The sequence below is a fragment of the Aethina tumida genome, chromosome 1, assembly GCF_024364675.1.
Source record: "Aethina tumida isolate Nest 87 chromosome 1, icAetTumi1.1, whole genome shotgun sequence".
Classification (NCBI taxonomy): Eukaryota; Metazoa; Arthropoda; class Insecta; order Coleoptera; family Nitidulidae; genus Aethina; species Aethina tumida.
Genome location: NC_065435.1, coordinates 61388488 through 61402775, shown reverse-complemented (window position 1 = coordinate 61402775; position 14288 = coordinate 61388488). Strand labels below are relative to the sequence as shown.

At 29.7% G+C, this 14288-nt stretch overlaps 1 protein-coding gene across 1 annotated transcript in view; it reads left to right on the top strand.

Moving 5' to 3' along the window:
* Positions 1–13405, top strand: part of LOC109597356 (uncharacterized) — a 36374-nt gene extending 22969 nt beyond the window's left edge. The window contains exons 2-3 of the mRNA XM_020013019.2: positions 10923–11116; positions 12055–13405. Of these exons, the coding sequence (XP_019868578.2) occupies positions 10923–11116; positions 12055–13173 (1313 nt within the window). The 3' untranslated portion in view covers positions 13174–13405. The remainder of the gene's footprint in view (positions 1–10922; positions 11117–12054) is intronic.
* The last annotated feature ends 883 nt before the right edge of the window (positions 13406–14288 follow it).

Sequence of the window (14288 nt, the reverse complement as noted above, 5' to 3'; positions counted from 1 at the left end):
ATATCTTTAACACTATACAGAAGTATTACACAGGGTGTGTGATATTTAGAATATTTTCATATAGTTTGACGTACAATTTTACTACAAAATAATTGAAATTTAACTGATATATTTTATCATAAAAGGTATGCTTTAAATGATTTTAAATTTGTTTAAAACATATATACATTTTAATTCCGTAATAATTGTCATTTTCATTTTTTTTTTAATAATTTCGTAAAATCATTAAAAATGTCCCTTTTAAATAAATTAGATTTTTTTAACGTCATGTATACAGAATATAATTCTGCATCGAATTTTTATGATAGTTGCATTTAAAATAAGAAAGTAAAGTAGTAAAAAGTAAGTGGTCATAGTAATTACCTCACTATTTTTAATATTATGAATTATCTTTTCAACATTACAATTGTTGGTAACAGATTTTTTAAACCAAAAATTAATATCGCTTCTGATTGAATATTTCATGTCATTTGAAGTCGTCTTTAGATCTCTATAAATTTCCATCAGTATTATCATTAAGTATATTAAAAATATGAATTATACTTCCTCAATTGGATAGCAGTACCTATAATGTTTATTTTTTCTGTTATTGTTGTGTCTAGTAGGAAACTGGTCAATCTAATTTTATTGTTAAGAAAATTTCGTACTTTTTCAATGGACAAAATTATAGAAAGTTTTTATTTTATCGTTTGTTATTGCTGCTTGTGAATTTAAATCCTTTACTTACTTTTGCTTATTAAATTATTTAATCATTGGTCTAAGTGAAACTCTAAGAAAAATTATAAATCAGTGTTACCAAAACCAAGAGGAAAAATGGCTAATTAAGTCAATCGTTTCTCGTATTATTAAAAAATTTAGTGAAATTGACCAATTGGAAGTAACCAAAAAATTTGTCTAAGTTAGAAAATCGATAATGGGATAATTCGAATGTCAAAAACAATAAAATCTGTGTCAGTGGAAATTAAAGTCACCTGGAGGAAATTTGACTTGCTGAAATTAGTTCAAAGACTGTGAGTCCCTGGTTTCTACTAAACATGTGAAAGTCCAATTTTGACTGTCACATTCACCGGACCACAGAAAATAGTGGGGACGAGTAGTTTTTAGAGACGAGTCTAAATTTAATTTATAAAATGATAATAGTTTGCTTATGTTAAACATCTTGCAGGGACAAAACTACACAAAAAGTGTATTATACACACAATGAAACTTGCTGGCGTTTCAATGGTGCTATGGGGATGCTTCAATTTTTTCTGACGTAACCCCCTTAAACAAATTTACATACAGGGATATATAAACAAATCCAAAAGTGTGACGGATTGGTTAAAAGAACAAAGCATCGATATTTTGTCCCAAATCAAATTCGACATAAAAATTTAAATAAACTCATCAAGAGGCTTGAAAGAATATACCATAGACTTGTGGTTTATTCAGAAAATGATCGTGTCTATGCCACGGAGATGGGTTAAAATTATAAAACAAAATATTATACAAAGTGTTAATGTTAAATTAAATAACACAGATTTAATCATTAAAAATCCCTTTCAAAATTAAAGTTACAAGATTTATGTCCAGCTCAATTCAAAAAAATATACGTAATATTTTGTAGAATAAAAATATAGTAGTTTTTATAATAAGGTATAAAAAACATTAGTAAATTAATATTATTTTAACAAACCTCATTAAATAAAAGAGTTGTGGCTAAAATATTTAACATTTTAAAAGTTACTATAATATTGATCACTACTGTACATAAAATCTGAAATTATTTTTGGCACTAAACTAACACAGACTAACGATATTACTGTTTTAATGGCGTTAGTTTTAATTTTTTTTTAATTAAAATACTATAAATACTTAAAAGTATAACGCGTAGTTGTAGTTTGTACTTTTAATACTGGACACGATCTACGATGCGTGAACAAGAGTTTTTGGATTCCGAAGGTGCCAATTAGTACCGCTCACCGATTTTTAATTGCCCACGTACATAAAACTCCTTATGTATTTGGCTAATTACGTTCGCGGTTTTAAAATAGGAACAACTCCAAACGAATTTCATGAAAGTAAATGAGTAAAGTGAATGTTTAAAAATTTAATGTATAGCCTCTTTAATGTGCACGAGTGTGTGTGTACGTAATTTACACAAATCGTGGATTTCCTATCCAATCGGCAGATAGGAAAATGCTTTAATGTTTATTTAATGTAACAATCGGGTTACCTAACGCTCATATTTAATCTCGCGGCCGTTTCAGTAATCTAAACACTCGCGCTCCTTTGCATACTGAAAGTCCAATAAATGCTTCTTGAACGGCGAAAGTTTCGATCTAACGTGGCGATAATTTTTAGCTCGTTTTAAATTCGGTTAACATCACACATGTCACCCCGTACGACAGATTGTAATTGTTCGTTCATAAATAATCAATTTTATATAACCGAAACACAATTGTGTGAATATGAAAGTTTTAATAACATGCGAAGGTATCGACGGGCATGCAAAACGAAACAGTTTTGTGAAATATGCAATTCTATGTGTGCAATTAAGCGTGTGAGGATGCACGATGTGTCGCAAATATCTCGGAATCGTTGAATGAAGACGGCCGTGCGTAATTATATCAATTAATTTCCTAAGGAAAAATACCACGGGATACACGATTGTGCAACAGAATGATCCGTTTTATGTATTACCCGGTAGAAATGTGAACGTACGTACTTAATTGATTCCAGCGCGAAACAATAAAATCTAAAATCTAAAGTAGTTACGTTTCAAACCGTTTTGTTTGGTAAAAAATTGCACGTACCTTATTATGTAAGCTTGAAATAGTTTACTTGTTGGATAATTATTGTCGTCGTAAACATTAATTTCTTCATTTTTTCAATAATAATCTCAAAACTTTTAAGCCTCATGTTAACAGATTTTTAAGAGGACAATTTTATTATTCAAAAGTATGTTTAACATCTCCTTCTAACATTTATTTATAACTAGATTTTAATTAATAAAAACTCAAAAGATGGACAATAAAAAACTGGTCAAAATATTTCAGAATTTGTCTAACTAAACATATTTCGGTATATTGAGTTAACGCATTTGTTTTCAGTATTAGTATAGTTATTGTTAAAATATCTTTAAAATATGTTTTAAAAAATAAAAAATATACTTTAACAGTGTAACAAATTAAAATTGGTAGATATCAATAATTTAATAAAACTAACATACTACATTTTAAAAGAAATCACAGCCTTTTCCAAAGAATAGAAAGTTGCAGATGTGACTAACTTTTTAAATCTATTTGTTTTATAGCTTCAGGTATTTCGTTAAAAACTTTCGTGTCCCAATAATTAACATATTGTTGAGTAGATCATTATGGGATTTTGGAATATCACTAAAGCTGTGGTGTTCTCCATTCGTTCGAAAAAGTCAGTCGGTTGTCACGCGTACCTGAATGCCTTTAAAATACACGGTGATGTTTGTGTAAATATCTTGTGTTTTTCAAAAGTTGATTAACACAACTTTCTGCATTCGCTCCACACCAGATTAAAATTCCATGGCCCAGGATACTGGAAAGTTGAATAATATGTAGCCTTCTTATCTTACCCAATAAGTAATAAGTTGTTTGAATAGCTCTTACAAGTTTTATCAACATATGTATTTCAGTTTTTCAATTTTTTTGTTGTACAATTTACAAAACCGATTTATTTTTATTTAAGTCCAGCGGGAGAGCGGTTATCTCTTGCTTTTGTATCTCAATTTTCGTTACTACTGCTTTAATTAGATGCCAGTACTCTGTTAATTTAAATCGATTATTTACTAGCGGCCTTTTGCTTATTATTATTAACCATTGATTGAAGTGAAACTGTAAGAAAAATTATAATTCAGCTTACCAGGAGGAACCAGATGAGACGGCTAATCATTTTCCACATACACACACAATAAATAATTTAGAGAAACTGGTTAATTGGTAGTTACAAAAAAATTTTTCCAACAAGTTTGGTAATTACCCAATTATGAATGTCAAAAAACAATCCAATCTTATTGTCAACTGAAATTAGACCCAAACTGAAAGAAATGGGACTTCCTGAAATTGGTTCAAGGACTGTGGGAGATGATTAGTGGATGGAGGTATCACAGAACAGTAGGGACGAGTAGTGTTTGGTGACGAGACTAAATTTAATTTATAAAAAAGTAATGGTTTAGCTTATGTGAAACATTCTATAAGGACAGTACTACAGATTGTTATACACACAGCAGTAAATGGTAGCGGTTCAATTATACTATGGGGATGCTTCACTCTTATCCCTTAGACTGAGTTATCTGTAGGGATACATTAAACAACAAATTGTTTCCATACATCGAAGAAATGATACGCTTAATAAATGTGTTTCAACATAAAATAACCTTGATAACAGTGAGACCGATGATGTGCCTTTTTTGTCCCTATATCCTTTGATTTTTCTCTAGAAAAATGATCACTCTTCGTTTAATTGTGTGCTCAAAGATAAGGTTGATAATATTGAGATTGTTCTATACTTCTTTTATACATTTTCCTTTACATATATGATTGATTTTTCTTTTCTTAAATTGGTTAGGAACATCTTCAAAAATTTTGTGTACAAGAATTGTCAGAGGCGGAGTAATTACATCAGACACACTTTTTAGGATACTGGTACTTAATAACTGTTAATTAAGAGTAGTTTTTTGGCTTTAAAAATTTTGTGCATCTCTTGAGTTGTACATTCACACCTGTTAAATGTTGATATTTATTTGTCAGTTTTCTAAAAATTTCATTGCTTGGTCGGCGTTAATGTTGAAATTTGTAGAAAGATTCTCACCAACGTTGATACGTATTTACATTTCTGACAATTTATTGGTTTTCTCTTTTTCCAACTGTCTTAAATATGGTTCGCTAACATGTTGGAAATATTCTCAATTGGCCCACATCATTGTATTTGTACCATTATTTGTTACCGTTCGTATTTGACATTTGGTAGCGAATACTTAAAACGAATAAATTCCGTTAGGTACAAGATTAATTGTAATTGTAATGGTGTAAGACTCGTGGATCTTAAATATCTTTATTGAATCCTTTTCAGCAAATATTTTGGTTTTCATTGTAATCATGACTTCATTTATTGTATTCTCTTGAAAAGTAACTAACAATTTCGTAATTGTTTTATGAAATTTATTCATTTTCAAAAATGTTAAGGATAATTTATTTATTTCATATTAAAATTGATATTGTCATTTTTTCTCAATTTCTATAATAAATAAATAAAATTTATATCAGTAGTCCTGGTCCAGTAAATCCTGGTCAGATAATTTAAAAATCAATTTTCAATCAATTTCTTTGAGCTATTATCATTTTTCATTTAAATTATATTATAATTATTATTATTATAAATAAAATAATTTTTTATAATTTTAAAATTAGTTCATGAATCTTCCTATATCTTGTATGGACTACAATGTATTAAAAAGTATATTAAAACTTCTGACTCGAAACAAAAAGCAGATGTTAGAGATTTCTAAATTTGGCTCTAAAATATAATATTCCATATAAAATTGTAATGTGAAATTAAATTAACATTTCCCATGATGACTTTTCATGGAAAATGTATAAATATATTGTGTATTGTTTTTGACAGAAATTATATTGTATTATAAAACGTACTTAATCAGAAAAATTGTCCAAACTACAAATTTAGAAATCAATAATTATAATCATTGTGCATTAAACCTTTAATTTAACGCAACGAATAATTTTTAAGAATAGCTACGGCATCAACATTAAATCATTTATTATTTTTGTTGGGAGAACAATACTTACTTAATAATCATTTTCCCAATTTATGAGCTTTTCAGCTGGAGGACACCGCAACGGAATCTTTTCCTTGACCTTGAGCCACGACAGAAGAACAGAATCAGAATGTCGCGTGTCGTCCCGGTGACATCGATGCGATGATGTGACCGACGGTGTGGAGACACACGGAGATGAAATGTGCAACGGACAGGTGTGAGTCATCACCTCCAAAACAGAAAGATCAGTTGATGAGGAGTGCGTGTGCCGCTTTCCGTCTACCTGGCTAAATCACCCTTGGCTTTAATCAAGACACTGCTGCTCTAATCATCGAGATGAATCTTTCGAAGGTTTTCCTACGGTGGTTTTATTGATGTTGCCGTCGTGTGATTTATGTAGGTTTGTTTGCGAACTAATTCAGTAGGAAATACAGATGTACGATGTCGTAAATGAAGGGCACGTGTCTGAATTTAATAAATATTTATGTAATATTTTCATTATCATTGACTGATAATTAATAAAAAAAGAAGAATTATTAATTTAGAATTCCACAAAATTGTGCAATAAAATTTAATTTTCTAATTATATTTTATGCAGGAAGTTTGCTCACGTTCTCTTTTACAGCATACAAAAAATAAAAATAATATAATTCAATATTTTGTATAAAAATTTATATTTAATATACAAATCAAATTTAAATTTTATTGTCTTGATAATACTTGTGAAAATATTAAACAATTGTTTACTACCAATTTAACATTCTAAAATTTAAAATTGCCAAATATGTATGCGTCCAATTACCAAAATTAATTTATATTATATTCGAATTTTTCATTGACCGTTATAAAATCAGTAACGAGACTAATTAGGTGATTTTTTTATAATTAATTAATGTAAAAGTCTCAGCAACAGACCGTGAAATAACTGTCTAAATCTTTAACTAACAATATGCTGAATAACTGTTAAAACTTTGTTTGATGGTACGAAGAAGTAAGTATTCGTGTTTGTTAATTTTATATAGACAGCATTCCAGAATACGTGGGCAATTACCAAAATTTGTATAGAATATTATATAAAAATGTATTTCCTACTCTCTTGATTTATTTAGGTTCAAAAGATTTTAAATATTGAGCAACATACTTCAGAGGTTCACATCTCCTTAAGGAGATTTTTTATGAAAATGTTATTTTCTATATGAACACCTTGAATATATATCCTATAAAATTGCCTTAAAACTTTGTGTATTATATTTGTTTAATATTTGATTCATTTAGTTTTGGAAAATTATTTAATTATCATTATTAAAGTGAATATTTTACAAGCTTTAGGGGCTCATATCTCCTAACAGAGGACTATTAGGAAACATTTTTATGGGAACTTCTCATATTATTTGTTATATGAACCGAGATTGTTATTCGCATTTGGAACACCTTGAATATTTGTTCTATAAAATTGCTTTAAAAGTTATTATAATATACTTGGCTCATCTTATATGAACCGAGATTGTTGTTCACATCTGGAACATCTTAAATATTTAAAAGGTTCAATATTTGGTACATGCTTTAGAGGCTCATATCTCCTTAGGGAGCAGTATACAATTTTTTTATGAGAACTTCTATTGAAAATTTCTATACGAATCGATTATTACGAATTATTGTTCATACATGGGACGCCTTGAATATTTATTATATAAATTGCTTTAAAAATTGGTACAGTATATATTTACAATTTGATACATTTAGTTCTCAGAAGTTATTAAAAAACTCGATATTTCGTAACATACTCATATCTCCTTAGAGAACAGTATTAGGACAATTTTTTTATGGGAACTTCTATTGAAAGTTTCTATATGAATTGAGATTATTGTTCAATCAGAGACGCCTTGAATATTTGATCTATAAAATTGCTTTAAAAATGAGTACAAAATATATTTTTACAATTTGATACATTTAGTTTTTAAAAATTATTAAAAAATTATTGGTAACTTGGGGAAATTTTTTTATGGGGACTTCTTTTGATAGTTTCTATATGAACCGGCATTATTTTTCATATCTGGGATACCTTGAATAATTTTTCTATAAAAAAATACTTTAACTTTAACATTTAATTATATAATGAAAAATCGGTAGTAATTCTATCAATCGATATTTCAGTTTTTAAAATTATTTTCTCATCAAATTTTATTTACTAAAAGTTTAATCCATGTCTAACAAAGTGTCAGGCCAACCCAATTTGTAATAAAGTAAAATAAAATAAAGCAGACGTACCACTCTCTAAATTATGAAATTTTAGTTATAAAATTCGGAGTTTATTAGGCGTATCTTTCGCAATCATCGGACTATTTAAAATTTCGCCCTGAGAGAGACAGGTAGGTGGATCCCCTGGTTAATTAAACGGTTCACAGCAAAATTTTCGTAAATAAATAACTAAAACACCGGACATTTGCATTCTGACGTTTGCAGGTGGACGATATTTTATAATTTCAAGAAACTCCTGATTAATTCCGGGCGAGTTTATTAAATTATGACAGGTGCTTTGCCCCGTCGAAACGAGATCGAAATTTGACGGGGACATGTTAATTACGGTTCTAATGAACGTTCTGTTTTCGGGTCCGCGACTATTTAATATTTTTACAACCGCATTAAATACCACCAATAAAAAAAAATTATAATTTATTCGATCGATCCGAAATGGCTGAAACAACCTAAAATATTTCGATTATAATCGACCCGATGGTGAATACGATTCAAATAAAATTTTCTACATTTTCTAAAATCAAGTTGTGAAATGCCACACCAATTTTTATTACGCAACTTGATTGCAGCTACCAATTAGAACGTTTCATTTTACCTTAAATGTAAATTGCTGCTCTCTATTTTTTAAAACCAGTTTAAATTCACCAGTTTTGGAGGTATTTACATACAACAGTACGAACAATTGTTAATCTGTAAATTGTGTAATTCATATAATTTCTTTATTATTTGATATTAAAAATAACGACTTGGTCGTTAATACCGGTACAAGAAGTGCCATAGCGTGAAGAGGTGCTGCTTTTAATCGTTGAAAATTATGCACATCTCTAATATCTTAAGTATAGCATGTTTAACATTATTTTATATGAGATAATTGTATATAATTTACCGTGATTATTATACATAAATGAACACAATTAATATCATTAATACGTCTGAGCAGTTTACTTACACTAAATTAAAACTGAGATCATGCACTTATCTGATCATTAGTCTTTTTAATAGAGCCACATTGCAAATAAATTCTCTTCACGCAAGGGCAATTTGAGATAGTGATAAATTAGGGTATGTTTCTATTAGATCGGTTGTAAAAAGTTTATGGGCTACTACTAAAAAAAAGTAAAGAAAAGGCTGCAGGTGTCGGCCTTTGGATAGACCTACTCCACAAATTATCGAGTTGTAACTTTCGACTGATGAATTCATTTCACAGGACTAATTTTTTATTAGTTTACACACTACAGCTGACGCTCCAGGAAATTTCTGTTGATGCTGTTTATCACTTTTACTTTCAACGGCAGAAATAGTGCGTAGTTTGTTCTAATTAATATGTAACAGGAAAGAAGTAGTTTTGCTAAATCGTGAGTTTGTCACTGTATTACTTAACGTGTCGAATCATAATAAAACATTATATGTTTATGTTTTTATTATTTCGGAATAAACTGCATACTTTCTTTAAAAAAATTTACTTAAATTTTGATAATTTTCACAAATTGTATAAAAGAATTTATACCTAATTTTATTAGATTTATTAAAAAAGTTATTAATATTTATTACAGACGTCGATTTTTTTAATTTATACTTTTATATCCATAAAAGAAGAACCTATTTATATAATTTAAATAAAAATTAGTATGTGATATGAGATATTTTTGTACATTTTAGATTTAACTAAAATAATTATTAAGTAATTTAAAACCTTTATTTTTCTTGTTTATGTGAAATTAATTTAAAAATTCATTCATATTTATAATACAGGCGTTGAATTTTTTAATTTCTATTTGGGGTAGAGGTTCCCCCAGAACTAGATAATTTCAAAGACAATTTTAGTCCCATGGAAGTTACATAACATATAACATATTTATATAATTTAAACATTTAATATATGAGATATTTAATTAATATTAAGTATTTTTTTTTCTATTTGTGGTAGAAAGAACTGAATAATTTCAAAGATAAATTTAAACTCATAAAAGATGTGGAACATATCTATATAAATTAAATAACAATTAATGTATGAGATATTTGTTAATATTTTAAATTTATTTAAATATTTTTAGATTTTAAGATTTTAAGATTTTTTTAAATCTAAAGAATAACAATATATTTATAATACTGTATTTTTTAATTCATTAGTTAATTAATATACAGAATTTTTTTGATGTATGAGCCATGTAACTTTTTTAGATTTAAAATATGTTGTATTACTTGAAAATGTGTTTAAAAACGTTGTGAAATGCCAAATACATTTTTATTACACAACAATATCTTAAATTAAATTAATCAGTGATTTTAAGTAAACTTTTTATATGGATATGATATCTGTAATATATGATAAATTATTAATAAAAAATTTTAAATTCTTGCCTCTCTTAAGACACTTTCATTTAAAGACGTAAAATAAATAAATAAATATTGAATTATAAAATTTTCTTAACTATAACTGACAGTAGTTGACTGCGAATTAAGTTTATAAATATATATTCCTCATTGTGTATAATGATGTGTGAATTTACTTTTTTTAATATTCCAGTTTCAGTTTAATTTATTTTAAAATACGATTTTTACTATCTCTCCGTTTATATTTATACAAATACTTACAATATTTCACTTAGAATGTATTATTAAATTATTTTTTAATATACAACTTGTACCACAAATTCGCCTAAATCCATCATTGCATCGAACTTAAACATTTTCACACAGCATTGACATAAGAACTTACTGTTGAAATATAAAAAGACGCCATGCTCGATTTATCTCAATTAAGAATGAACTTAACCACAACTTAAACATAACCACATCTTGCTTAAACAATCAAGTTATCTTGACTAAAAAATGAACCTGTAACAGCATGAGTGCGACGTGATCTTGAAAATGTGAGGAACGGATGGCAGGCAGAGCCAACTCCGCAAAACGAACGACCGAAACAATTGCATAACTGAAGGATGTGGAAGTGAAACCCCCGTGAACGATTCTAGGTGCATGAGAAAGTACGGTACCGACTCATATATAAGCCGTACGTCGGATTTCGGTCAGCACAGAGCCTTCCGTTCATCAGCAATCATGAAGGCCTTGGTGAGTACCAAAAAACCAGCGTTAACAATTTTCTAGTATACGGAAAGCGGTGGAAAAGTGACGGAAAATAGTGCTCGCAGTGGTATTGTGATCTAGTGACCGATGTTCAGTGTTTTCTTTTCATTTTTCGGGATGTTCGCAGTGATAAAAGTTTTTCAAATCAATTTATCGAAATACCACTGTACGCATTTTTTTCACAAAATTTCGGCAATTGTGTGATCGTCACCGTTCAATTATTGTGTGATTAATGGTTACTTTTTCCATTACAATTTTACACATATTTTAATTAGTCGATCGGGTTATAATTGCAAATCATTCAAGAGAAATCACACAGAAATCATCAGCACATACTTTTCACTTTTCCACTCGTATTTTTATGTACATATATTTAATAATTTGTCACATTTGTCAATTTGGAATTTTCTTTTTTTAACCAGATTATTTCATATTGTAATTTGGATAAATTTGACTATTTTGTCAGGTATTAATTTAAACTACGAAATAATGAGTAACATTAATTACACTAACTTAATTCTTATAATTAATAAAATTAATTTTAAATCAATTTTTTAATTTAAGAAATATTTTCACACTACAACATCAATTTATAATCGATATTTTAAAAATTTCATAAATTTGGTTCCAAATTTTGCATCTTATAATAATTTTAAATAATATATGTAAATAAAAGGGCATTATTTAAAATTTTATAAGATTTTATATATTAATTTCATAAAATAAATTGTTCAGATTTGTCTTGAATATTTAGTTGAGTGAAATATTTGTTGAATTAAAAAATTGCTTTATAAATTTTATTACATTCCGGTTTATAAATGCAAGTAGCAACCAATCAAATCAATTTATATCATATTAATTAATAATCTACATGTTACAATTTGAATTCCATATTTGAACATAATTGATTAATTCTGTTTCAGATTGTCGTAAGTGCTGTTTGCTTGTGCGCGGCTCTAGCTGCTGAGCCAGAAAAGAAGGCTGCGACGCAGGAGAGCAAGAAACAAGATAAACGCGGCATCATCGGCCTCGGTTCGCACGGAGGTGGCGACTTCGGCGGCGGCTACGGAGGCGGACACGACTTGGGTGGCGGAGACTTCGGCGGTCATGATTTCGGTGGCGGTGCCTCTTTGGGTGGACACGACTTCGGTGGCGGTGACATCGGCGGCGGTGGCGGCCACGGACACGAACACGTCAAAACCGTCGTTGTTGAAAAGAAGGTGCCAGTACCAGTTACTGTGACCAAACACGTACCCTACACTGTCGAAAAGAAAGTACCTTATGAAGTCAAAGTACCCGTACCACAACCCTATGAAGTCATCAAGAAGGTGCCAGTACCAGTAAAGGAATACATCAAAGTACCATACATTGTACCACAACCATATGAAGTGATCAAGAAGATCCCTTACGAAGTCAAAGTTCCAGTACCGAGACCGTACGAAGTTAAAGTACATGTACCACAACCTTACACCGTAGAAAAGAAGGTCCCAGTACCAGTCAAAGTACCAGTACCACAACCCTACACCGTCATCAAGAAGGTACCATACCCAGTCAAGGTAGAAGTACCAGTACCACAACCCTACACCGTCGAAAAGAAGGTACCATACGAAGTCAAAATCCCAATTGAGAGGCCAGTACATGTCCCAATTCCAAAACCATACCATGTAACCGTAGAGAAACACATCCCAGTCGAAGTGCCAAAACCAGTACCTTATGAAGTCAAAGTACCAGTCGACAGACCATACCCCGTAGAAGTACCAAAGCCCGTACCATACGAAGTCAAAGTGCCCGTACCACAGCCCTATACCGTCGAAAAGAAGGTGCCAGTCGAGGTAGAGAAACCCGTTCCCTACCCAGTCAAAGTACCAGTCGACAAACCATACCCTGTCGTAAAGGAAGTCCCATACCCTGTTGAGAAGCACATACCATTCCCAGTCAAAATCCCAGTACCTGTTCCAGTGAAGGTATCTCACCATGATGGCGGATACGGCGGTGGTGACGGCGGATATGGTGGCTCTGAATATGGAGGATACCACCACTAGTTGTTGTTAGATCTTTATTAATTGTTATGTAATTGCCCTATTTTTTATCTTCTGCTTGTTACACGCTAAGTCATTTTCGAAAACTAAAAAAAAAACATTTCGTTACATTGCTCAATTAAAATTATAACAATTCATTCATTTCCTCATCGAGCGTGCAGTATTATTACTTTAGAAACTGTGTTAATTAATGTATTTATCTATTTTTTTATTAAATAAATCATTTCTATGTAAATGTTGCTTCATTTCCCCCATGGCATGTCTAGAAAGTAACCACCAATACACGTACGAGATGCATAACAGGAATTTTATTGCTCAATTCGACTGCTCAGATTTCGTATTATGACATTCGAGGAAGTGAGCAGAGGTAATTGTATGGAACAGAAGTCGATAATGTTCAATTAAGAAAATTAAAAAATGGATTAGCTCACGGCATATGTAGAAAGTGAATGTACCTATAAAATTTTTCTTGCTGAATTACTCGAACAGTATAAGTTACATCAACTCGCATAAATAAAACGAATAAAATAAACCATTCGTAATCGGGATAAATGGATTATCATGTTCCTTAATTACGTATGTACTTGTGTAATGGTCCAATAAGAATGTCAGAATTAATAAAAATCTCTGTTAAGTATTACCTTTCTTCAACTCACATTGTTCAGGTGAGGTTCTAATATAGCATTATGTTTTTAAAATTTTTATTTAATATATTGTAATATCGTATACTTAGAATGCATTTTTATTTCATAAAAAATAAAACTAAAAACAATTTTTAAATAAAAATCTTTTTTACAAGATAATTTACTAAAAAAACTAATTATATTGAAAAAGTTCACACGTAAATTAAATATTTTGTATATAAAAAACTGAAAACTTCAATCCCAAATGTGTCTCCACAGTTAACTAAAAAAATATGTTATGAGCATTTTTATTTACTTTCAAGTTTGTTAACATTTAGAAATGCCACTATTAAACTTAAATGTAATGTTGTCTAATCATAAACGCATATTATGCAAATTACCTTCAATGTCCATTATTAAATTAAAATACAAGTTGCAAAACGCCCGTTATACCATTCCTTATGCACATGAAATTAAAAATCTGCGCCTCTATGC